At 40.2% G+C, this 24,105-nt stretch overlaps 1 protein-coding gene across 3 annotated transcripts in view; it reads left to right on the forward strand.

The window, feature by feature from the left end:
• AHCYL1 (adenosylhomocysteinase like 1) overlaps window positions 1-22,843 on the forward strand; it is a gene marked incomplete at its 3' end in the record, with an annotated part of 48,542 nt that extends 25,699 nt beyond the window's left edge. The window contains exons 2-17 of one of the 3 annotated variants that reach the window (XM_081010614.1): window positions 3,029-3,140; window positions 4,053-4,196; window positions 4,736-4,836; window positions 5,230-5,332; window positions 6,952-7,046; window positions 9,596-9,702; window positions 11,002-11,118; window positions 12,029-12,092; window positions 14,571-14,659; window positions 16,169-16,239; window positions 16,718-16,812; window positions 16,894-16,992; window positions 17,556-17,624; window positions 18,829-18,907; window positions 19,904-20,024; window positions 20,413-22,843. In XM_081010614.1, coding sequence (XP_080866740.1) covers window positions 3,029-3,140; window positions 4,053-4,196; window positions 4,736-4,836; window positions 5,230-5,332; window positions 6,952-7,046; window positions 9,596-9,702; window positions 11,002-11,118; window positions 12,029-12,092; window positions 14,571-14,659; window positions 16,169-16,239; window positions 16,718-16,812; window positions 16,894-16,992; window positions 17,556-17,624; window positions 18,829-18,907; window positions 19,904-20,024; window positions 20,413-20,419 — 1,473 coding nt within the window. Of the gene's footprint in view, window positions 1-3,028; window positions 3,141-4,052; window positions 4,197-4,735; window positions 4,837-5,229; window positions 5,333-6,951; window positions 7,047-9,595; window positions 9,703-11,001; window positions 11,119-12,028; window positions 12,093-14,570; window positions 14,660-16,168; window positions 16,240-16,717; window positions 16,813-16,893; window positions 16,993-17,555; window positions 17,625-18,828; window positions 18,908-19,903; window positions 20,029-20,412 lie in introns of those variants that run through there. The other 2 variants (XR_013987814.1, XM_081010615.1) reach the window with 2 other exon arrangements.
• Window positions 22,844-24,105: the final 1,262 nt, after the last annotated feature.

A 24,105-nucleotide genomic window follows, 5' to 3' on the forward strand; every position in this document is an offset into this window, starting at 1 on the left:
TTGGTTTGTTCAAAGTTCACTTGTTTTTGTTCCTAGACCTGGATGAAATCAGAGGGCAAGGTTGAAGTAGGCTCTTGGTAGCACTCTTTTCAGCAAAGGGGGAGGAACTTTTTACTAACTTACTAACCTATTTTTTACTATTAGGTTTTAGTTAATGACCTCCCTTTTTGTTTTTGAATTGTCACTAGTTATTTTGCTGCTTGACATTAGTGAATTGTTTCAGATACGACACTAAGCCATGATGGGAATCCATTAATTTTTGCCAAAAACATTGTTAAAGCCTGCATTTGAATATAAGAGAGAGAAATGGCGGGGGGGGGGGCTGCTATAAATTTTATTATTAAAATAATTTTTGTGCATTATGAAGTTCAGAGCTTAGAAAAGCACCCTTCAGGCCATAATGGTTGAAAGATAAAAGGCAAGCCTTTTCCGTTATATCCAAGACTTCTGTTTTTCCAGTTCTGGTTCTTGGCAATCTCATTGCTATCATGCTGTTCTTAAGGCCACACAAGCAGCACATGGGGCTGGTTTGTTGAAATAATCAAATCACATGGTGAGAACTGTTATGATCCTTGAACTATGTGCTTTGTAGAATTCAGGGCAGGTTCTATATTTTGAATCAGTTGGGGTCTTCAGGTTCTGTTCTAGTTTGATGTAACTTGCTTTATGAATTAACTAAACTATAAATGTATAAAACAAGCCTTTTTAATAGAATTGCTAGATGACTTTTTTTTTATTTGTATCTTGGTGAGTGAGTGAGTGACAGGGGCTATCTCAAAAACAATGCAGGGAAGTTTTGCAGCAAATATTTGAATTGCCAGTAGTGTGGAGATCCAAGATAATGTCACTCCACTTTGTTTCCTTCTCTCAGCCTCTCTGATTCTGTTTTCTCTTATTGTTGAGCCACTTACTCCTGGGAGGAGTTGTTCCCTGGTACAAATTCTTTGTTTTCTTGAGTCTTATAAGTACTTGGAAATTTGATCTACTTGCTCTAGAATTTTCATAATAGTAAGCAAATTGCAGCAGTAATTCTTTCTTTGCATTCAAATTCACATTTTCAATACAGTGGTACCTCGGGTTAAGTACTTAATTCATTCCAGAGGTCCGTTCTTAACCTGAAACTGTTCTTAACCTGAAGCACCACTTTAGCTAATGGGGCCTCCCGCTGCTGCCGTGCCGCCAGAGCATGATTTCTGTTCTCATCCTGAAGCAAAGTTCTTAACCTGAAGCACTATTTCTGGGTTAGCGGAGTGTGTAACCTGAAGCGTATGTAACCTGAGGTACCACTGTAGTTTTTCCACGGTGCCATTCTAATATTACATGTTTCTCCTCAGCCTAACGCTACAGATTTTTCTCTTGCTCCCAACCAAGGTGCTGCATGTGTTTAGTGTATCGTAGTTGCAGGTGGTACAATCCAAACAGTTCTTTTCTCACAGAAAAGCCAAGGTATTGTAAGAGAACAGGAACCAGGTTTTTCCAAGACGTGTCTTGTGCTGTCAGTTGTGAGCTGCAGTTCCTGACTGTATGCCATTGTCAAGATGTTCTAAGCCCACAGCTCTTTCCTGGTTTATCTAAATTAATCTAGGGATCTTAATGTGGAATAGCTAGTATATTTGGTTTCTTATGATCACATTGGTTTTCATTACACACTTCGAATACATGATTGATTGATTGATTGATTGATTGATTGATTGACTTGAATAGTAGTATTGTTGTTGGCATATGACTTGGCTGTAGTTTAATGATCTAAATGTTTTAACTGTTCTTAAACCCCTGTATCTTTGGGTTACTGAAGGGGGGGAGGATAAAGCTGGTATTCATCAAGAAAGTAGCATGCAGTTTGTTGTGTCTAATGTAACCTTCTAATAGTGCAAGTACCATATTTTTTGCACCATAACACTCACTTTTTTCCTCCTAGAAAGTAAGGGGAAATGTCTGTGTGTGTTATGGAGGGAATGCCTACGGGTGGCGGGGGGGATCTGCTGCAGTCGTGAGCAGAGGATCCATGGTTCCCCTTCTTTCCCTCCTCCGTGGCTCGCTTTGAAACAGCAAAGCGGGAGAAGAGCCGCTGAGTGGGGAGGAGAGAGGGACAGAGAGCCTGCTTCTTTAAAGGAGCAAAGTGGGAGAGGAGAGGAGCCGCTTACACGAGTGTAAGCGGCTCCTGTCCGGTTGGTTCCTTTAAAGCAAGCAGGCTCTCTGTCCTCTCTCCTCCCCACTCAGCTCGCTACATAGCAGCAAAGTTTTTCAGCTCGCTAAGCCAGGGATGAGCAGGGAGGAGGAAGAAAAGCAGAGCCTGCTTGCTTTAAAGGAGCAAAGTGGGAGAGGAGAAGAGCCTTCTCCCCTTATACCCCTCTTCTTCATTATTAGCAGCATCCTTCTCCACACACTCCATGCGTGCTCCTTGTCCCTTGAGTGCTTTTCCTTCTCTCCCCACTTAAAACGTGGTTACAAAGCACGGATCCACATGGTTCCTCAGGATTTTTGCATTGGGTCACCCCAAATTCACCATCAGATCACATAGCATGTCCATGGCTACATCTTGCACCAAAAAAATCACACACCCACTGTAGCCTGGGGCCGCAGTGGTGCAAAAACATGGTTACAAAGCATGGATCCACATAGATCCTCAGGATTTTTGCATTGGGCTACTCCAGACTCACTGTCAGATCACATGTCTGTGGCCACAGCATGAACCACAAAAATCATACATCCACTGTTTCGTTTAGAATATTTTTTTTCTTGTTTTCCTCCTCTAAAAACTACGTGCGTGTTATGGTCGAGTGCGTGTTATAGAGCAAAAAATACGGTATATGGGGGCGGGGGAGGGAAATTCACTTTTTGCGCAGAGAAACCGGAATAAAAGAGCAAGCCTTTCTCCTAATGGGTTTGAATTTTAGCAAACAACATTCTTCCCTGGATTGCTTAGTTGTTTGTCTTTGTGGAATGTGTGGAGAAGTGAGCCTGCTGAATAAAATAAATAAAATAAAGTGGTATAACTATGTATGTCTTCTTACTCCTTTGCATTTAGCAAATCCAGTTTGCGGATGATATGCAAGAGTTCAGCAAATTTCCAACCAAGACTGGTCGCAGGTCTCTTTCTCGGTCCATTTCACAGTCTTCCACTGACAGCTACAGCTCTGGTAGGTGTTTTTCTTTTCCAGACCTTTTATTTCCTGTTTAGCTGATATTTTGAGCAATAACCCTGACCCCAGAACTAAAGGCAATTGCTAACTTTCTTTCTGACAACCTCATTCAAGATTTTCAAAAGTATTGCAAAATACTGGAATGCATGACAGTTGGCAGTGCTAGCCTTATATTTAGGGATGCATCTCTTAGGAGAAACACCACTCTTTCTCAAAACTTTGGCACATTCAGCTATGAGCCATAGTGGCTGCCATCTTTTGTACCCTTTCATGGTCTCTTGGAAAGCAAAGCCCCTTTGTATACCTCTGGTTTTAGTGATTACAAGTCATCACCTTTTCCTGTTCAGTTGCACGTAAAGCTTGAAAGAGTCCTGTAGTATCCCTTGTAGCATCCCTTGTGCATGTATACAATACATACCTTTTAGTTCTGTCGTGTTCTATGGTAGTTGACATGGATTTAAGAAATTTAATTCCAATTATTTCAGTAGATCTACTTCAAATATGACTTCAATAAATATCACCCCATGTATTTATGCACTGCTCTACCTTTACTGTAAAGCATCCTTGTAAGGTGTTTTAAGGACTTGGTATGTTAGAAAGGAAGCCTATTTTTTAATAAAAAAAACTAAAAATCTGCCTGCCAATAATCTTCAAAGAATGTTGATATCCTGCAGTATTTGAAGCACACACGGTGCCACCTTATGCTAGTGTGTATAAGCCAAGAAGTGAAAAATTTGCAACAGGAAACCAGATTGACCAGGACACTTCCACTGTTTTAAGATGAATGATCAGAATGAAGTTAAAATAGCACAGATGGTAAAATGTCAGTCCTTAGTAAGAAATACGAATTGTCTTTATTTCTTTCGTGTATACTCCTTTCTTACCAAACACTTCTGTTTTGTTCTCTAGCGGCATCCTACACAGATAGCTCTGATGATGAAGTTTCCCCAAGAGAAAAACAGCAAACTAATTCGAAGGGCAGTAGCAATTTCTGCGTTAAGAATATCAAGCAGGCAGAGTTTGGCCGCCGAGAGATAGAGATTGCTGAGCAAGGTAAAGAGTGAGCTGCTGAAGCTTCCTTCTCCTTTGGGTACCACAAATTATATCCTGTTCGTCAGCAAACCCCCTTGGTAGTAGATTAGCTGTGTCAAAATGTCAGCAAGCAATGTAAACTTAAAACAAAAACAAAACCTCTCAGGATTGTTTCAACAGGTGTTGCTAATGATGCCACTTTCAACTGTCTATGTGCTCAGTCTTGTGAACAACAGCTGATGGTCTATACATGAACAGTCCTTTTTTACCACTTCTGTGTTAGGGACAAATTAAAAGGCCTTTGTATTCCTTATATTCCTTTCCATTTAGGTTGCAGCCTTGACAACTTCCAGCCTTTTCTGACTGCAGTGTTAGGTTGCCAGCATCCTTCACTGACATCCAATCTGACATTCAAGACAGTTTCCATTACTGATCTTTGCGTTTCTAGACATTCTCACATATATAAATGTCTTTGAGCTGACTTACTATGGGAACCCAAGAGGATGACCAGCCAGTGGATGGCAAAAGTTTCATTGAAAACTTCTCTTCTGCTTTTGTAGACATGTCTGCACTGATTTCACTTAGAAAACGAGCTCAGGGGGAGAAGCCTTTGGCTGGAGCTAAAATTGTGGGATGCACGCACATTACAGCACAGACTGCGGTGAGTGCTCTGCAATTTGCACACCAGCTGCCTTTCATCTTAACTGCTACCTATGCCACTCACCTTTGTCCCTTTCTGAATAAAGAGATGAGTGGAAAAGTGTCTCTGTGGTCTAAACAAGAGCATTTTTGTTGTTGTTGTTGTTGTTTCTCAACCATCCTGATGTGTCTGTACATAATAGTGTTCGGCAAAGACATTTGCTGTTATGGCAGTTCCAGGATTCAAGTTGTCAGCAGTATCCGCTGGGTTTGGCTGATGGCTGCAATGTCTTGCATGGACTTGGGTATGCCTGATTTGATTTGGGGTTGGGTCATAACTCTGGGCTGGTATTGGCCAAATCGAGCCAGCTATTTCTGCTGCGTTTTTGGTTGATTATGCTTGCATCGCCCCCAGGTCTTGATTGAGACGCTGTGTGCACTGGGAGCTCAGTGTCGTTGGTCTGCCTGCAACATTTATTCGACTCAGAATGAGGTAGCTGCTGCCTTGGCTGAAGCTGGTGAGTACACGGCAGTGGCACAGAGATTCGGTATCAGAATTAGAAATGCAAATTCTGTTTTTATTAGGGTAGCTCTTACTACTTCTGTCAGACTATTCAGTACAGATGAATACATGATGTACCGAGAATATTTGGCTGTGTTTGAAGCTCTGCTATCAGATTTGTACAGCTTGTCACTAACGATGCAAGCTTCTGAACAATTCATTTAAAACAAAATAAGACCGACTTTGTTTCAGGTAATTACATAAGAAAAGCCCTGCTTGATCACAGCGGCTGACCAAAGGCCTATAGCTAGCCCACATTCCAGGCAGCTGGCATTCAGAGGCACACTGCCACTGATGGTGGAGCAAGAACATAGTCATCATGGCTAGCAGCCATTGGTGGAAGCATTATTTTTGAAAGAAGGACCAAATTACTTAATAAGCAGAAATTTTGAAGCAAAATTCCTCAGCCATGGAATAAGTGCAATCTCATTTGAAAGAATTGTAGTTGGATGTAGTCTGTCTTTATGCACATGGTGGCCTTGTGGAAAGATTTTTGGTTCTGTTTGTAAAATCACAAGTTCATGCTTTATCTGTGGAGCCATCAGTTAGTCTGCTAGTAGACTTATACTGTATTTTATTAGATATAAATGTATGGAATAGCCATGTTGTATCAGTTGCACTTGCTTCATGTTAGAAATTGACGCAAAGACTTACTGCAAATGAGTGGTTTAAGTACATAATTATGTGGAAATTAAACACAAAAACTGGTGCAGACAATAGAATGAAGACAAATTTACTGTTTTTTCAAAAAAGATTTCTAGCATTTTTCTGTCACTGCTGAATTTTATAAGCTTGTATAACTCTAACCCGTATGTCAGTGTGTACAGACTTCGAGGGGGGAAATACTGTTGCCAACTTCACTGTCCTAATATTTCTGTAAATTCTCTGCATACCTGAGTTGTTGGGTATTTTGCAAACCCTTGTCAGAGAGACATTCCATAGCCAGATGGACTCCGTTGACCCTGCTGGGAGAACCTAGATTATGCTAAGAGAAGCTTGTTCGGCTTTGCTTTGCTTTATTATGTTCTGTATGCATCTCTTATCTAATGAAACTTCTATCACAATTCATTTCTTATGCTGAAAGTGCCACAGGACTTTGTCTTATACTGGCTCTGTTCCTGCATATTCTGCCAAAAATCCACTCTGATAGACAGTTTAGAACTAGCAAGCTAGCTGCAACTGCTATTACATGTATAGTTTCAAGAGATCCCAAAGCAGATTTTAGATTGTACAGAAAAATTGCTCTAATGTAGTCCTTTTAATACAATACAATTCTTAACTAGGATGTGCTTTAACTTAGTTACAATTCAGTGACCAGAGAAAGCCTCCAGAGATAAGTGTCTTGTTATTTATGTGCTGTATAAAGATAAAGTCTTTTCAGATAGCCTGGTCACTTAAATATGCTAAACAGATGACAAAAAAGGCAATCCAGAAGAAAACAGTGGGGCAGCTTTCAGCATGGGTTAGATAAAATGGGGTCGAGAGCTGCTTTGTGCCAGAACTGTGCTTATTTTGAGTCTGCTTCAAGCAGCACTGCTATAATAATGATCCAGCAAATTCATTTTCTTTCGCTAGGTGTTGCTGTATTTGCCTGGAAAGGAGAATCCGAGGATGACTTTTGGTGGTGCATTGATCGCTGTGTTAATGTGGATACCTGGCAGGCCAACATGGTAATGGAGCATTCTCCCAGGTTTCCCATATTCTCACACATTTGTTAACTTCTCCTTTGGAAGTGTATTTGGTGGCATCCAAAGAGGTACTTTAGGCACATCCAAGGGTTTTGACATGCCCATTGGAACTTCTGACTTCATCCCTTTCAGCTGTGTATTTTTCTGTTTCAAAAGAGGTTTTTCACATGGGTGTGGAGCTAATGTTTAGGAAAGACATTTTTTGGACATGCAGAACTAGTTCAGTGGTTCTTTGGATCTAGTCTACGGGATCACACTGTATTTAGTGTTCATTGTCCAGCCACATTCAACCCCTTTTCAAGTTTTATCCTCCATTCTCTCTTCTCCATTCAGTGGGGCTTAGCTGAAAGAATGGAAAGGTGTATTATGATTCAATACTAGTTAATTCCTGTCCATTTGCAGCTCAAATTGGGGGGGGGGTGTTAAGGTGAAATTCACCCTCCGAAAACAGGCAGCCAGTTTGGGTGATATGATGGGGATTGGAGCAAAATTACCAGCAGGGTCCTGGAGTGGGCTGCTGCTTCTTTATTATTTTGTTCTTCCCAGTTACAACAGCTCCTCTTTCAACCCTGCAGCCATTTTGTTTCCCCCAGAATGCCTTGGGCACACTGTGCGTGTTTGTGTGTGTGTTTTCTGCAGGGGGCAGGGGGGAGATTGGTGGCTCATGGCAGCTGCATTCTTGAGGGTGAATGGCTGGGAAAGGAACTCAGCTTTTTCTGTCACAAAAAACCTGTCCTGGGATCAGTATGGTGAAGGGTGGGTTTATAAGTATAATGAAATAAGTAAAGAAAAACCTGCTGCTCATGGTCAGCGCCCACCCTCCACAAGCATGGCGGTGAATTTCACATGTATCAAATCTGTAAAATGCCACTCCTAAATTTACCACCTTTAAATGGGGTATTTAATTTGTTGGTGCAAATTTGCAAGTCTCAATAATTGTCACATTCATACTCTGTTTAAAGCACATCTCTTTCCTCAAAACAATCCTGGAAAATGTTGTTTATTCACTACAAAGCTACAATTCCCAATACCCTTAAAAGAAAGTTCCCAGTCTTCTTTGGGGGGGAAGACCTGTGCTTTAAATGTATACTGTGAATGTGCCTGGTGAACCAGGGGACTGAAGCACACTTGTTGGTTTTGAGCGAGTCACTCTATTTCAGTCTAACATCTCTGAGGGTTGTTGTGAAGATCAGAGATAAACAGAGCTATGTTGGAAGAAGGGCAGAATTTCACTGGCAAGGCAGTCGTGATAATAGACAAATATATATAGAAAATGAGATTTTCTGAAAGGAGGATGCTGCCTAATGTTCCCTAGCTCTCAGTTATCACACTTCTTGCACAAAGTTGAATCATTAAAAAAGAAAAGAAAATGGCTCCTCCCCCCCCCCTTATGTAGATTCTGTTAATTGCCATATAGCTAAATGACTGATCAGAGTCACTAGAAACCAACTGAATGTTTACACACGATAGAATCATTCACATTAAAAAAAACAACTAGGGATTGCTCACTTCATAGTATAATAAATGGTGGCTCATCTGTCTTAGATTATCTATTTTTAAGAGAATGTGAGAATTACCTCTCATATGTGCTTTGCATCTACTTCACATGAAATTAATTGCATGACTTGTGTCCATTGCTGCCATTATGCTTGCCCAACATATATTTTCTTATGCAACACAGCGTCTTGTCCTCTCCCCTGCAGTCCCCTGAGCACCCTCAAAATCTGTTCCAGAGTGTTGGGGGACCCTCCAGAGCAGATTTGGGGTGCATGCAAGAAGAGGAAAGGGGAGTGCTACTGCATGAGCAGAATTCCACATGTGCAGCATTGGATACAACTCTGTGTGTCTTTTAGAGTACTATCAGCAGGACCCCATACCCTTTGACTTGGTGTGCTAGATAAACCAGATAAGCATAAATCTGTACTGAAACAATGCCATTTCATTTTTAAGGGGAAATTCTGCTGTGGTTTTCCCTTCCTAATAAAGTATTAGTATACGCAATGACTTCTTTGTTTCATGTATCTACACTAGCTCAGGAAAAAACTTTTTGTTAATAAACTTTGTTGTTACTGTATAGCAAACCCCTTAGCTATTGATTGTTGTTCCAGGTTTGGTTTTGTTTTTAAGATTATCGGCTATAGATGAGCATCCCCTATTTCTTTTTCTGTCAGGTCAATTATGAAAAGGGTAGATTATCCTTACTCTGTACAGCTTGAACCAGTTTTCCAGCTTCCACTTGAATTTGTGTGATAAAATCTAGTACTGGTTCTCTGGAAGTATACCTTGTAGAATTCGTATATTTCTATTTATATGTTAGAAAACCAGGCCAGGTTTCTTGCTTGGACAACATCGTGCACGATAATAATGGTTTGTGAAGCGATATCAGAGTTCTGATCCCTTAATGGTTATGTGACTTAACAGTTTAATTACCTAGAAGTAATCCTGCTTTGTGCCTTAAAGTGAAGTTACATGTGGCATGCAGTATAAATAGCAGAATATCTTTGAGCTAATTATATTTATCTTATTTTCAGATCTTGGATGATGGGGGAGACCTGACCCATTGGGTTTATAAGAAATATCCAAATGTATTTAAGAAGATCAGAGGCATTGTAGAAGAGAGTGTGACAGGTGTGCACAGGTAATCAACCCCAAAGGATCCTGCAAACCTTTGTCTGTCCTCCTTCAATATGAAGCTTTGGGAAGTTGTAGGGCCTTGCCCATATCTGGTAAGCAAGCATCTAAAAATTAAAGCTCACTTTTAATCATGATGACCCTGTGGGATGGTAATAAGGATGGGGGAGGAATAAATAACGCCATAAAAGAGAAAGGTATGGCTGAGGTAAGGCAGAACCTAGGGCCTTTTCTACCATTTTAGTTCCCACACTGTTGAGCCATGGGGCTTCTCAAGTTTAAGCTCAAAAATTGACATGTTCTTCGTGCAACATTCCTCTAGTTCCCCTTTGCCGCATCTTATTTTTATAAAGAAGGAGGAATGCATTTTAATGTCCCACTGACCATTCTCTTTGGCCTGACTATTCTTCCCTATACTTTGGCTACTCATAGAAACTGCATGAGCTGCTGCTTGTTCTTTTCTCTCCTTTCCTCCTTCCCCCATGGGTATTTCAGTGCCCAGTACTTGGTACAGATGCATTCAGTGCTAAGTTACCAGTGGTCATGATTTTCAGCATGGTTTAAAAGAAACTGGCTTTTGAGTCAGACGATTGCTCCATCCAGTTCCATATTCTCTACACTGAGTTACAGTGGTTCTTCATGGTTTCTGGTAGGAGTATTTTCCCAGTCCTACCAGCAAATGCCAGGGATTGAACTTGGGACTTTTTATTTATTAGATCATTTACTGTTTTGTATTTTTTACCACTGAACTATATTTCACAGTTGAGTATAATACGGGGGAGGAACATGTAATTCTCTCTCTCCAGAAATCAAGAGGCGTAGTCCATTAATCACTTTGGCTTACTCACTGATGTGAAGCATTTTATTTTTATTTTGCTAATTACACATATGATGGCTGTAGGAAGATACTAAGGGTGCTATGTACATCAGGCCTAAATACAGCTAAATTCACCTATTCTTTTTTTAAAAAATAGAACTATATATTTACTGGAAGCAGAAGATGTTTGGGGGACTCAAGTGTATATTATAAGAATTGGTACTTCTGCTGTTGCTTGAAGACAAGATGCAGAGCTGATTAATATGTGGTCCTCAGGCTGTTATTGAACTCTTAACACCTGTCAGCCTTGCCGGAATAGCCAGTGGTCAGAGATGATTGGGATTGTCATCTAGCAACATCTGGAAGGCTGCAGATTAACCACAAATATGGAGCTTGGGTGTTAGCCCAGGGAACAAATTAATGTTCTGCTGATTATCCTGTTTTTTCTCACAGTATTCAGTTCTGAAATCTTCTCTTTCTCTCTTTTAGGTTATACCAGTTATCAAAGGCTGGGAAACTTTGTGTTCCAGCTATGAATGTAAATGACTCTGTCACCAAACAGAAATTTGATAACTTATATTGTTGCAGAGAATCCATCTTGGATGGGTGAGTCTGGCACTCAGCTTTGGGAGTTGGGAGTTAAAACCCTCAGAATCAGCCCCCAGCTTCCATATTTTTCCTATTCAGCTCCTTGTGTTGTGGAGTTGAATACTGCTGTAATCGTATTATCTGGTGACCACATAGGGTCATACTACTGTGGAATTAAGAAACATTGGCCACATTAGGGCATCTCAGTGAACTTTGGCAAGTCTTCAGCTCGCATTCTCCACCCTCTCCTCCTCCTTTATGACTGGGAAGAGGACTTCAGAAGCATTTGCTTTTGGTTTCAGCTAATTGCAGCTTCCCGTTTAACCCAAAGATCTAGTTTACACTCAGGATAGTTGGTTTACACAAGCCTGTTTCATGAACTAGTGCCAGTGTGGTGTAGTGGTTAAGAGCGGTAGTCTCATAATCTGGGGAACCGGGTTCGCGTCTTCGCTCCTCCACATGCAGCTGCTGGGTGACCTTGGGCCAGTCACACTTCTTTGAAGTCTCTCAGCCCCACTCACCTCACAGAGTGTTTGTTGTGGGGGAGGAAGGGAAAGGAGAATGTTAGCCTCTTTGAGACTCCTGAAGGGGAGTGAAAGGCGGGATATCAAATCCAAACTCCTCCTCCTCTTCTTCTTCTTCTTCTTCTTCTTCTTCTTCTTCTTCTTCTTCTTGCCAGCCATAGTTCCATAAACCACAGTTCCCAGTTCAGATGAAACAGGAAGGCTCAGTTAGTTAAAATCAAAAGTATGTAAATGCTTCTGAAGTCCTCTGGCCCATGCAGGACAAGGAGAGGCAAGCTCCAGATTTCCCATGGCTTGTGCACGTTACAGTTTATCGAGACAGCTAAGCAAAGCCATTGTATTGAGTCAAGCATGTATTTTGCATGTGGTTAACTTCTCAAAAAGAGTCTCTTTCTCTCCCACAGCCTAAAGCGGACAACGGATGTGATGTTTGGAGGAAAGCAAGTGGTGGTGTGTGGCTATGGTGAGGTGAGTTGTAGCCTGGCTGATTCAGCAGCTCTCATTAGTTTACAGTACAGTACAGTACAGTTACCTTAGCTTTAGGATTCATTACCTTCTGTATTCATGATCTACCTTTTACTAGTAATGACTCCTTATGTGATTACTATAAAGGAGCATTAGGAACAACTTGTGTTGCAGAAGATTATGCATCCAATTGCAATGGCTCTCACGGTAATTGCAAGCTGATGATACTAGCAAGTGTTTTCACATCATTAGAAGAGTCTCTACTCTCAGCTGTATTTGTAACAGTAAAATCTGGAAAGAATTTAAGAGGTGATTAGGGCACACATTATGGTTCAAGTGTGCTGAAATTTGCGCAGATAACAGTGCTTCAACATGGGTGCTTCCAGCAATGTATGAATAGCACAAATTGAATTATGTACATTTTAGGGCTAAACTACATGTGCTGCGGCAGCTTTGTATGCTAACCTGATTGGAGCTACTCTAGTCATGTTAATAGGCCTATGGGGATGGAGGGAGGTCTGATTTTAATGGCAAAATGAGTTCTCTAGTGTGGAGTGGAGAATCTTTGCACAGCTCCTATATTTGCAGCTGAACCTCAGTATTGAAGTTACCTTGTCTGGAAGAAAAGCACTTATGGGGCAGGATTGTGTAAAGGGATATTAGGGAGAGTTCTGAACTCCTCTTTTTCTTATTAGTGCTTATCTGATTCTTTCCCAACTTTTCATATAGAGAGACAGGAGCAATGGAGCTATTATCCAAATTTAAAAAAATAATATTAGGCTATAATTTGTTTTCTAGTGTTCATATGTGGACAAACTAAACCAGTACAGATGGCTGTCTTAACACATGGCAGTTTCCTACCATGTGTTTCACTGCATTACTAGAGAAACATAGTATACATTTTTATACCATGCATTCTTAATGTAGTAAAGGTTGCCCCTCTCCTGTGGCAAAAGTTTTCACATAGTAGAATGTAGTAAACCATGGCCGCTGCTGTCTGTGAGCAAAACAAACAAACGGCATTTATCTGAGTGATGAGAGTTGAATGGTGACATTTTGTTAAAATGAATATTTTAGCTTCCTGTTTTCTTCTTTCATTTTGTTCAAATCTCATAATTCAGAGGATTTATATACTTCAAGTATTTGCTGTTCTGGTATGGTTGGGAGGAATTTTTTTAAAACTGAGAAATAGTGCTATGATGCCTCTGAAGTTAAGAGACTGTGTCTGTATGCCATTAAAATTGACTATAAAGGAGGAAATGCTATATTTTACCTTGTGAAGAGAAAAAGACAGCATTTCCATTCCTGCCTATTTGGCTCTGAGATAGGAGAGGGGAGAAATGCTGCCTTTTCACTCTGCATCTCTAAAAAGAAGACAGATAGCTTTTATCTCCCAATCTGAGCACTATGATTTCTGCCTGCGATTCTAAAGAGCAGGCAGCAGAGATTTTGTTTCCTGATCTCAGAGCTGATTGCCACAGTTCTGAGATCAGGAGATAAAGGGCTATGTCTGCCCTTGGAGATTACTCTCCAAAGAGCAGGCAGAACGCTGTATTTATTTGTTGGCTTGTTTATTTATTCCTCTAAGCATTTAAATAAGAAAAAAAAACAATATGGTAATATTGCATGAAAGCTAGACAGACAGGATAAAAAGAAAAGTATATATATCACACATAAAACTGAGCATTATACAAAACATGGATTTAAAAATTTAGTAAGGCTCAGGGACCAGAAAAGCTTGGGTAGACTTAAGTTTTATTCTCAGTGCTAAGCTTTAGCTTAAAGCTACAGCTGCAGGAGCTGGTGGGCCACTTCCCACAGCTTGCCAGGCTGAATCTGGGCTGTGGGTTAGCCAACCCTGCCATAGCAGCAGTGGGGGAAGCAACTAAGGGTGGAGGAAGAGCAAACCTAAAACCAAAATACTACAAAGCTAGTCACTGGTGACTGTATTACTATAGTTGAGTATATACAGAAGTCAGCAAACTTTCCAGCATTTCCCATGTGATAAACTGGTCTGAATTCACCCTGTGCATCAGTGAATCAACTGATTATATATATTTTCATTTTTGCATACAGTGGTACCTCGGGTAACATACGCTTCATGTTACATACACTTCAGGTTACAGACTCGGGCTAACCCAGAAATAGTACCTCGGGTTAGGAACTTTGCTTCAGGATGAGAACAGAAATCGTGCTCCGGCGGCGCGGTGGCAGCAGGAGGCCCCATTAGCTAAAGTGGTGCTTCAGGTTAAGAACAGTTTCAGGTTAAGAACGAACCTCTGGAACAAATTAAGTACGTAACCAGAGGTACCACTGTACCACACTTCATGGTCCTTTGGCTGCATTGCTTACATTTTCTCTGTCTTTACACATGTGTGTGCTTGTGTGTATGTAGAAGTGGGGGGAAAAGAAGACAGAGATGGGCTGTTTTTAAAACACTTGTATTTGCTTAGATTTTGTAGTTGTTTTTGTGTATTCCAGGTTGGAAAGGGATGCTGTGCAGCTCTGAAGGCCCTGGGAGCCATAGTTTGCATCACAGAGATTGATCCTATCTGTGCTCTTCAAGCCTGGTGAGAAATGAGGTGTTACAAATGCTGCTGTCTGAGAGAACAAGCCTTTTCTTGTATTGCTTGCTGTTCTTTTTTGGGCTACTTCAAAAGGTTAAAATTAATTAGCCTACTAAAGAAGAGCCCCTCTCTACCCAAAACTTCACAATCTGAGGCTATATGTGCAAGAAGACATAAAGCTTCAGGGAATCTTCCATTTCCTTCCATTTCATTTGAGTGTTCCACAAGTGATTGTGACCTTGTACTCCATATGTAAGAGTCCTTTCCCTCATAAGTTTGACACTGTTCTGTTGATAATGGCTAATGAATAGTTTGCCGAAATGCATTTGTCAATAAGAAGAATATTGGGGTGGGGGAAGGAGGAAATAAACATGTGAATATCCTCTTAAAGAAGTAGTAGATGCTAAATACTAGGATAGTCATCGAGAGCTCCAGCAGCACTAATCTGATGTAAGATGGAATAATTGTGAAACTCCAGTAAGATTAATAGAAGCAGTAAAATTTAACTGGATATGCCATTTGACTACTTTGCAGGGTTTTTTCTAAAAAGTAGGATAGAATGTCTACTTTAAATTTTGAACTCATAAAGATTAATAGCATGCTGCTTTTAATAGATCTTGCAGAACTTTCTTTTTTACCTCTGAACACTCTTATCTTTCTCCAGAAAGCCCATTTCTCTTCAGACTGCCCCACACAACTTGTCCTTTTTTAGAACTGCTACGGATATTGGGAAATGTCGAAGTTATTTCTCTAGTCCCTGCCTACTGAGCATAGGAAGAGCTTCGGTGTCCAATAAGTCAATCTTCTGTAACTTACCCTAAGATCAGCTGCTCTCGACTAGTAAAATGGCATATCCTGTTTCTCTTTATTTCTTCTGTTGCTACTGTTGTTTCAGGCAGTGTCAGTTATTTCAATAATACATGTCAAAAGGATTAATTTATTGGCAGTGGGTAAAAAGAAGGGTGAGGTATAAGTGAAACATGTATATGAAATGTTTGAAAGTATGAACCTTAAATAAATTGTGTGTTTCTCCCTCTGTTTCTTCCAAATATAGACAAGGAGATAATGATCTCCATTTTAACTGTGTCTTGCTTTTAAAGAAGCAGAGGTTCAATTGTTGTAAAATGGGTATCTAGCAAGTTTTATTATTAACAATATAACTTGTAGTTCAATAAAATGAAAACGCACATTAATGACCCCTTTCTTCAAAATCTTCACACCTAATAGCTGTTCAAAGATCAGCTGAAAAAAACACTTCTGAAAAATGTATTGGTGAAAACTGCCATTATTGTTATTCATGAAAATAAACTATTGCAGCAGTTTTAGTCAAACAGCTACATAGGAATGCATGTACATAACTACAGTGTGACATTGTCAGTGGATTCTCTTAAGCATCAATCAAATGTTGGGGAACAGAGTTTGAGGTTTAAAACTTAAATAGCCAGAGCAGCTTGTTCAGTTTCATGTTGCCATGTTTGATGTCCCTTTAATCTCTTACCTTCTCTTTGGCAGCATGGATGGGTTTCGGGTAGTGAAACTCAATGAAATCATTCGCCAGGTGGATGTTGTCATAACTTGCACAGGTAAACCAATCTGGGAAGGACTGTGCACGTGTTTTGTTCATATTATTCCCACCCACTCCATACGCTGAAATCCTTCTGATTTTGTCTTTTTGCTCAGTAATATGTAGTAGTATTTCCCCACTCAAACTGGAAACCTGCAAAGGATATAAAGAGGACATAAGTTGTATCGCTTTCTATTGTAGGTTGGATCCAAATAAGTAATTATACAAGTGGAATGAGTTCCGCTCATGTAACCCCCTGCACCTTTACCATAGCTGCTCTGAGTTCCTCCCCATGAACCCTCTGGAGCAGATTTGGAGGAAGGCAACATTTGCGTGGGGGAGAAGAGGGAGGGAAAATTACACTGTGCAAGTAACTCATGCAATTACTTGGTGGGACTCAACTCACTGTATTGGGATTAAAGTTGTAGCTATAGATAAGGGGAAATTTGATGGCTCACCTGTCTGAAGCTTGCTTTAGCTGCCTCTTTTTACTGCAGGAAACAAAAATGTGGTGACTAGAGAACACTTGGACCGAATGAAGAATAGCTGCATTGTATGTAACATGGGCCATTCCAACACTGAAATTGATGTGGTGAGTGTCTGTTAATCTTAGTTATGCTTTCAGTCATCTTAATAAATCCTAGTAGTTGATCCCTGCCTCAATCTCTCCTAGGCTAGTCTTCGTACACCAGAGCTAACCTGGGAGCGTGTACGTTCTCAAGTCGATCATATAATCTGGCCTGATGGCAAGCGAGTTGTTCTCCTAGCTGAGGTATGTTGGCAAAGGCCTAAACAGAAGCCTTTATAGGGTTCATCATAAGGAATTGTGTCTCTTATTTTCAGGTTCCCAGGGTATTGGAAGGCTAATCAAATGGGCAGCTAGCTATGTATCAAGGAGAAGCTGTTCTGCTGAGTAGAGAAGATGATTCAGGTGTCCTTTGGGCAGTTCAGAGTTGTTGTCTGACTTGAGCTTTATAGCAGAGTTCCAAAGCTAGCCAGACCAGTGGGAATATGAAGATCTCAAAAGTTTTTGCTAAACAGATTTTATCCTCCTCCCTGCTAAATCATGCCTGTCCTTTTCAGTTCATCATAGATCTTAACTTTTCACCAGGAAAGGAACCATTAACTATCTAAAAACATCAGTGGTTATTAGTCCTGGTCTGGCCACATTGCTCCTGGTTCAAACTATGCAGTTATATCCCAAGTTTGCTGGGCCTGAAGAATTTAGCATTGCACTTGAATCTGAAATATTGCATTTCTGTTTGATGGTGTTCTCTGCGCACAAGAGGTGATTTCTCAAAAAGTTTTGCTGTTGTTGTTTCCCTGTCATTCTAGGGAAGACTTCTGAATCTGAGCTGTTCAACAGTTCCAACCTTTGTTCTGTCCATTACTGCTACCACTCAGGTACATGATTTAGCCTGAAGGTTCCCCTGCCTTGCTTGATGCTGTATTTATAATTTGTTTGTGGGGATGGAAAATATAAGATACCATATTTATATTAGTTTTCCAACTCAAGTCTGAGTAAAAGCCTAGTTTGAGGATTTATTTGAACTGCATTTTGCCTGTTAGTTCTGATCTTTAAATAGAGGCATAGTATGAAAAATATTGTCAGCTAGAGTTCTAGAGAATATTATGTGCTCAAGACAGGTAATGCAGAGCATATGAACTTGCATATTTATTTGAAGTATTCATCACAGATGAAATTAAATAAAATGTGGATTTTGAAGCAAAGGCTCAACTAGAAGGGAATGACATGGAGAACTGAGCCAAATGATCAATCAAGCTAAAGAGGGAGCAAACGGGTCAACATGGGAGGAAGTTGTGTCGATTGCTGAAGCCCCACCCCTTTACAACTTGAAGCCCTGCCTAGATCTCCCATTCGTTTCTGAACTTTTCCTGCCTTATGGCCTACATGTGTTTCAGGTTTCCCCCCACAATGAAAGATCAAGGTTCGCAAGATCACCAAATCCAGTGTCCTTTCATAGTGAACCTATAAATGAATGAAATACTTACAATTGCTGCTTCTCACTTATTATTATGCCTTCTTCAGTTTTAAAAAAGCAGCATAGCTGTCCACTGTTTTGGTATCTGTTTATGACTTTGAAAACAGAGTTTGCAGTCTGGAGAGGTTAAAAACTAAGGAAACAGAGCAGATGAATTGTTTGTTCAGCTGAATAGTGTTACACACATACAGGGGAGATTGGCCTTTCCCCTCAGTAAAATGCCTCTATGTACCTTAGTTTGTTTAGGCACTAGGGTGAGTCTTAATAACATTTTAGCATGTTTACATTCCCTATTTTTTTTCCTACTGGCTCAGCAAAGATGCAACACATAGATTTCCTTTTCACTAACTCGGTGTATTCTGTACCAACAAACTCCTCGCTGCAGTTTAAAAAAAGAAGCTAGATCCACAGAACTGTTGTGTCATTTATCCCAAAAGCTTGGACAACCACCTCTAAGCTCAATGTCTAAAGTATCGGTGCTGAACATAGACTAATAGGTTAGCCACCAGGCGTGTCAAAACTACAATGATAACTTTTCAGAGTGTGCTGGAAAGAATTGATAAAGCCTGCAGTTGTTACTTCCAGCATCTCTCTGATCTTCACAGGCTCTGGCTTTGATTGAGCTTTACAATGCTCCTGAGGGACGATACAAACAAGATGTGTACCTTCTGCCTAAAAAGATGGGTGAGCAAACAATGGTAGAATTTTTAGCTGCTGCTTGTTGATCAGTGAGCGGTAGCCTCCTCTCTTGGAACACCAGGCTAGCACAGCATGTACAACTGTAATAAACATAGTTTCCTCACCACATGTTTGTGCTGGACCCAGCCATGCTTTGAGAATAGGAAGGAATTTTTAAGAACTTTAGTATACCGAGAATTTTAGTATATACAGGCCTTATGGGCAGTGCCCATCCATTTCATATCAGGCTTCAGAGTTGAAATTTAGATGTTTTTAGATAACTTCCCTCTTTGTCTGAAATAGCTATATTTTTATTAGTCTGTTTGCTGTGATTGTAATCCTGGGTATATAAGCTAGGGATGTCCCATTTTGGGGATAATACTATCAAAAGATGGGAAAATAAACCTTTGAAATAAAATTAAAAATGCCAGGGGTCTGCCAGTACCAAAATACAAAATCCACTAAAAGGACTACATTGAATTTTAACATTCTTCTACATCGTATGGTATATACTTTTCAGGGGACATATATTTGTTATTTCTTTCTACATGTACATTGATTGAATGTCTTGAATATGAAAAATACAAGGCAGAAGCATCTACTGTACCCTCTGGCAAGAATTGTTAAATGAAAAACACCTGTTAAAGATTGAGTTTAGAATGAGAGATTCCAAGGTCATTTCACCTCTTAGGTTATAACTTGTCTCATTATTTCAGGGTAAAAATGTTAAAAGCCAAAGTTCCAGACTGAATGCTGTGGGGCAGCACACAGCCAAAAATATACCCTGCCTATTGACTGTCTCTGCCTCAGTATTCATGTAATCGCTGATATTTGTCCATAGTGTGAAATAATTATAGATGAGCTTTGCTAGACCTGCAAGTGGCCTTCCTTATTGAGCCTAGCATTGGTGGGGAAAGCTTTCAGGAGTAACTGGTTAAAGATGTCTAGGCGCTATAAACAGGACCTTAGAGATTCTAACACGTCTTCCTGTATTCTTTCTAGATGAGTATGTTGCCAGCTTGCACCTGCCTTCATTTGATGCCCATCTGACAGAGCTAACAGATGATCAAGCGAAGTATCTGGGGCTTAATAAAAATGGACCCTTCAAACCAAACTATTATAGGTAACCTTCTCCATTGGGGGAAACTAGAAAACATATAGGGACTTGCCTATAATTCAGATACGACAACATGAATTGTAATTTTTTGAATAGTTTTGTTAGTGTGATGAGCAGGGTAGTTGTGAGGCTTCTCTGAACATCCTGGAAGGAAGATTGGGGTTCAGATAATAGTAATAAATACAGGCAAAATAGAAAACCCTTCTATCTTAATTGTCTTGAATGGAAATACAAAGATCTAGTGCCAGCTAATGATGGATTTATACACCAGGCAAGGGAAGACTAGAATTGGACTGGCAGTTCTGATAACCTAAGGCAGGAGTGCCTCCACTTGATCCTGTGTCTTGGTGGGCACCCAGTGCTTGACTCTGGATTTCTTTCTCCTTTACTGCAGGTACTGATGGACCATAACGCTGAAGGACCAGACTACATAATCTACACAAGAGCTTTAGCAAGAATATTTTTAAAGAACATATTTTTTGTGTTACTTCTAAAAACTTTTTTATTTTTTATTTTATTCATGTGATTTTACTGCCCTCTCTTATTCTCTTTAATATTCCTCTGTCTTTGTGTCTGACTTTACAGACAACCTGGGATTTCCCTGCTGCATCACCACTAAAATAGTACAGTTTCAGCTCCTCAGCTCTATTACTAAGGAAAGGATTTCCCTGGGTAATGAAGGGCATTCCTGTCCTCTGCTCATTTTATTTTTTAATTTAAAACTTTCTGGAGCACCTTAGTTGTAGTTGGTAGAACTGCAAAATATTAAGAGTACTATTTTTTCTGTGTGGAATTATCTACAAATTCTAAATTGCCTTAACGAGCCCCAATTTATTAGCTGCTAGATCAGTGCTCCTTTTCCTGTACTGGAACAGAGTTATATCTTGTGGCCAGTTAGGTGTATATTCAACAAATGCCTAATATTGTGTTGTGAAGAAAACAGTGGGACAATTTCAAATACTATTTATTTTTCGTTAGGCTATTTTTCCTACATGAAATATGTAGCTGCATGCCTGGTTACACCAATCCTAGGTAGACTTTAACATTCTTTTTAAGTTGCTAGGGTGCTAATCTGAATTGAAATGGCTATTGACTATCCACTGTCTTCACTTTTCCATAGCTTTTATATGTTATGTTTTTTCTTTCTTTAAGTGAAGATGTACCAGAACCATATTTTAAAAGGCAATGGGTGAGAATTCCTTTTCCTTCGAGTTTGGACATTTTAAAGGTAGAATCATAGAATTCTATGAAGATATCAGTAATACATTGCAGAATTGGTAGGGGCCACTAAGAACCAAATCAGTCCTTCTGAGCTGAGATGGGTATCTCCTGTGCTCCATCCTTTCATTTGTCCAGCACCGGGGATATTTGGATGATGTAGTAGCTTAGCTTTTCATATCTTACAAAGCCAGTGTGGGGGACCTTTGGCCCTCCAGATGTTGCTGTACTACAACTCCTATTCAGCCCCAGCAAGGGATGATGTGAGTTGTAGTTCAGCAAACAATTGGAGGGCCAAATGTCATCCCTCCACTGCCGCCCACACCTGCTATAAAGAATTATTCATTGTGTAAAGCACCTTCCCTCCATCTTCAGGCTCCATTTGTAGCAAATGAATATTGAAGGTGGAATCCCTTCCCATTGGCACTGCTGTTTTAAGTGCTCTGCTGCTTTAATTACCTTGGCTTAGGCTAGCCTATTCTGTCTGGTTATCTTGATGCACTGGTACCTCTCCTGCGAAACTACGGTGCAGCCAGATTTCACATTTTAGTGCCATGAAAGAGGAGGGAGCTCATCTTTAGAGAGGCAAACATCAGGCTAAGGAAGGTGGTTCAGGCAAATGCTGCCTGCATCTGATCACTTCAGACTTGTGCTGAAGTCTCGAGGGGCAGTGATGAAAAGCTAGAGACTACTGTGAATCATAGTGAATATATGATCAACCTTGAATTTCTGTGGCTTTTTATGTAACCTTTGCAGAAAACTTGATGTAAATACAGATTACATTCCTAGTTCCATCTTCTTGAAATCTATTCCACTATTGTATGGCATTGGCTGTGGTCCTTCCTGATATCCTTCACTGAGGAGAATAATTTAACTGTGATTTGATGAGGAGTCTGAGCCACCAAACCTTTGCACGTTCATGCTTGCTCTCTCTTTCTCAGAGCCCTAGGTGACCTTTCTCTTGTACCTTTGGCCCCAGATAGCTGTCTGGTTCCTTTCTGGCAGCTACACGGTGGCCACTTGGCCTTGCAGAATGGTTGCAGGCCATTGACTGACTTGAATGTGGGAGATCCCTTTGCCTCCAGCTCCTCCTGCCCACCCCCTTTTCCAGAATCTGACTTACATTTGGCCAGGCCAAATGAACTCTGTTCTTCCTTTTTGTTGAAGTGATCTCAGACCTGAGCATATGTGCTTCCTCTCAGTTCCTTCATCAGGATGGCGTCTTAGTATTTTGTTTCTCAATTTCACAGCTCTAATACTACAAGTTCTGATCCCGGAATTGGCTTGGATCCTTCTACGCCAAACAGAGTGCGCTCCCAAATGTCCTCCATGAAGCTCAGGGAGGGCCTCTTCATTCCATTTGTCTGCCTCTGTGTTGCAGTGTCAATAGATACCTTAGCTAAGGGCTTCATCTCTGTATAAGCCATGGAATAAATTATCATGCCTGGCAACACCTCAGTTCAGTCAGAGGGAGCATGTTATAGCATCAACCCAGGTGGGGATAGGTTTATTTTGTATATGAATGATTTTTAATGAATGCAATATTATTCCTTGCAGATGAGCAATAAATCATTACGCAAAATCTAAATAAAATGATTAGAAAAATACCTCTGGCTTGAGTTTTTAAATAATCTTCTAAATAATCACTGCCACCACAGTTTGCGCTGTCCAAGGTAACAAGTTGCCAGCACACTTTCAACTGCAAGATTCCAGTTTTATTCCATCCACAAAGCAAATCATTTATCTCATAGGATGTCTATGAGTTGAGAACATATACAAATCCCTGATGTCAGAGCTCAAGGAAGAGATTGGTATCCCTGCTTCTCTTCCTCCCCGAAGTAGACTTACAGCAGGAATGGAGAAACCCTACTCTGTGAGTCAGATGTGGCCTGTAGTTGGCCCTTCAGGGGGTGCTCAGTGGGAAGCAGCTGAGGGGGGGAAATGCCATGGTTTTTTAAACATAACAAAACATACAAAAAATGTACACTATGCAAATATGGGTAAGTCCTAATAAAATGTTATCAATCTTTATGAGAAAACAAAATTCTGTATAAATTAACTAGGGCAAATGCTTTCGTTGGGTGAAATGCACACTTTCAAAATGTTCCTCTGAAGTAAGATCTGTTGGAAGAAGATCAAAGTAATTTTTTAAAATGTTTCAGCAGAAAGGTAGATTACTGTTCCTTGCAAAGATGCAAAAAAAAAATGTCCAGGCAATCTGCAGTTGCACGCATGCAATTTTCAGGATGCAGATGCATTTTGAAATTTTAGGTTTCAAATAGCTGTAAGACACAGCTTTGCAGTTCCTCTGTACTTTAACATTGCTTGCATTTCTCTGATGGAATTACTGATTACTCTTTGCCTTTTACACAATTAGCATAGAGACAACAGTGATTAGGAGCTTTACTCTTTTAAAACTTTTTTTTAAAGCTTATGGAGAAAATGGAAAGAAAATGGAAAGAAAATGGAAATTTGAGTGGAGTTGCTAAGAAAAAAGCCCCTTGTTTTCATAGGAAATACCATTTTGTATGTCTCTGTATATGTTAAGAGTGTGTGATTGGTGTGTTGATATGGCCCCAGCCCTACTTTTCAGGAAGGGAATAACTGCCATTAAGTTAGCATTAGAAACTCTGTTGAAAGAGAATCCTATATCCAAGCTTCCAGAAGCAAACACACTTCTATGGCTGTCTAGCCACACTGGATGCAAAAGAAACCTAAGCTTGTTCTCATTGCTAATAAAATAGTGATGGTGTTGGGCTTTCCATGCAAGCTTTAGTTGTTGAGTTCACATTAACATAACCTACACTGAACTATTTGGGTTTTTTAAATAAATGGTACGTAACATTATTTCTATCCCTGTAAGTCCACA

Source organism: Podarcis pityusensis (assembly GCF_964106645.2).
Source record: "Podarcis pityusensis genome assembly, chromosome: 6".
NCBI lineage: Eukaryota > Metazoa > Chordata > Lepidosauria > Squamata > Lacertidae > Podarcis > Podarcis pityusensis.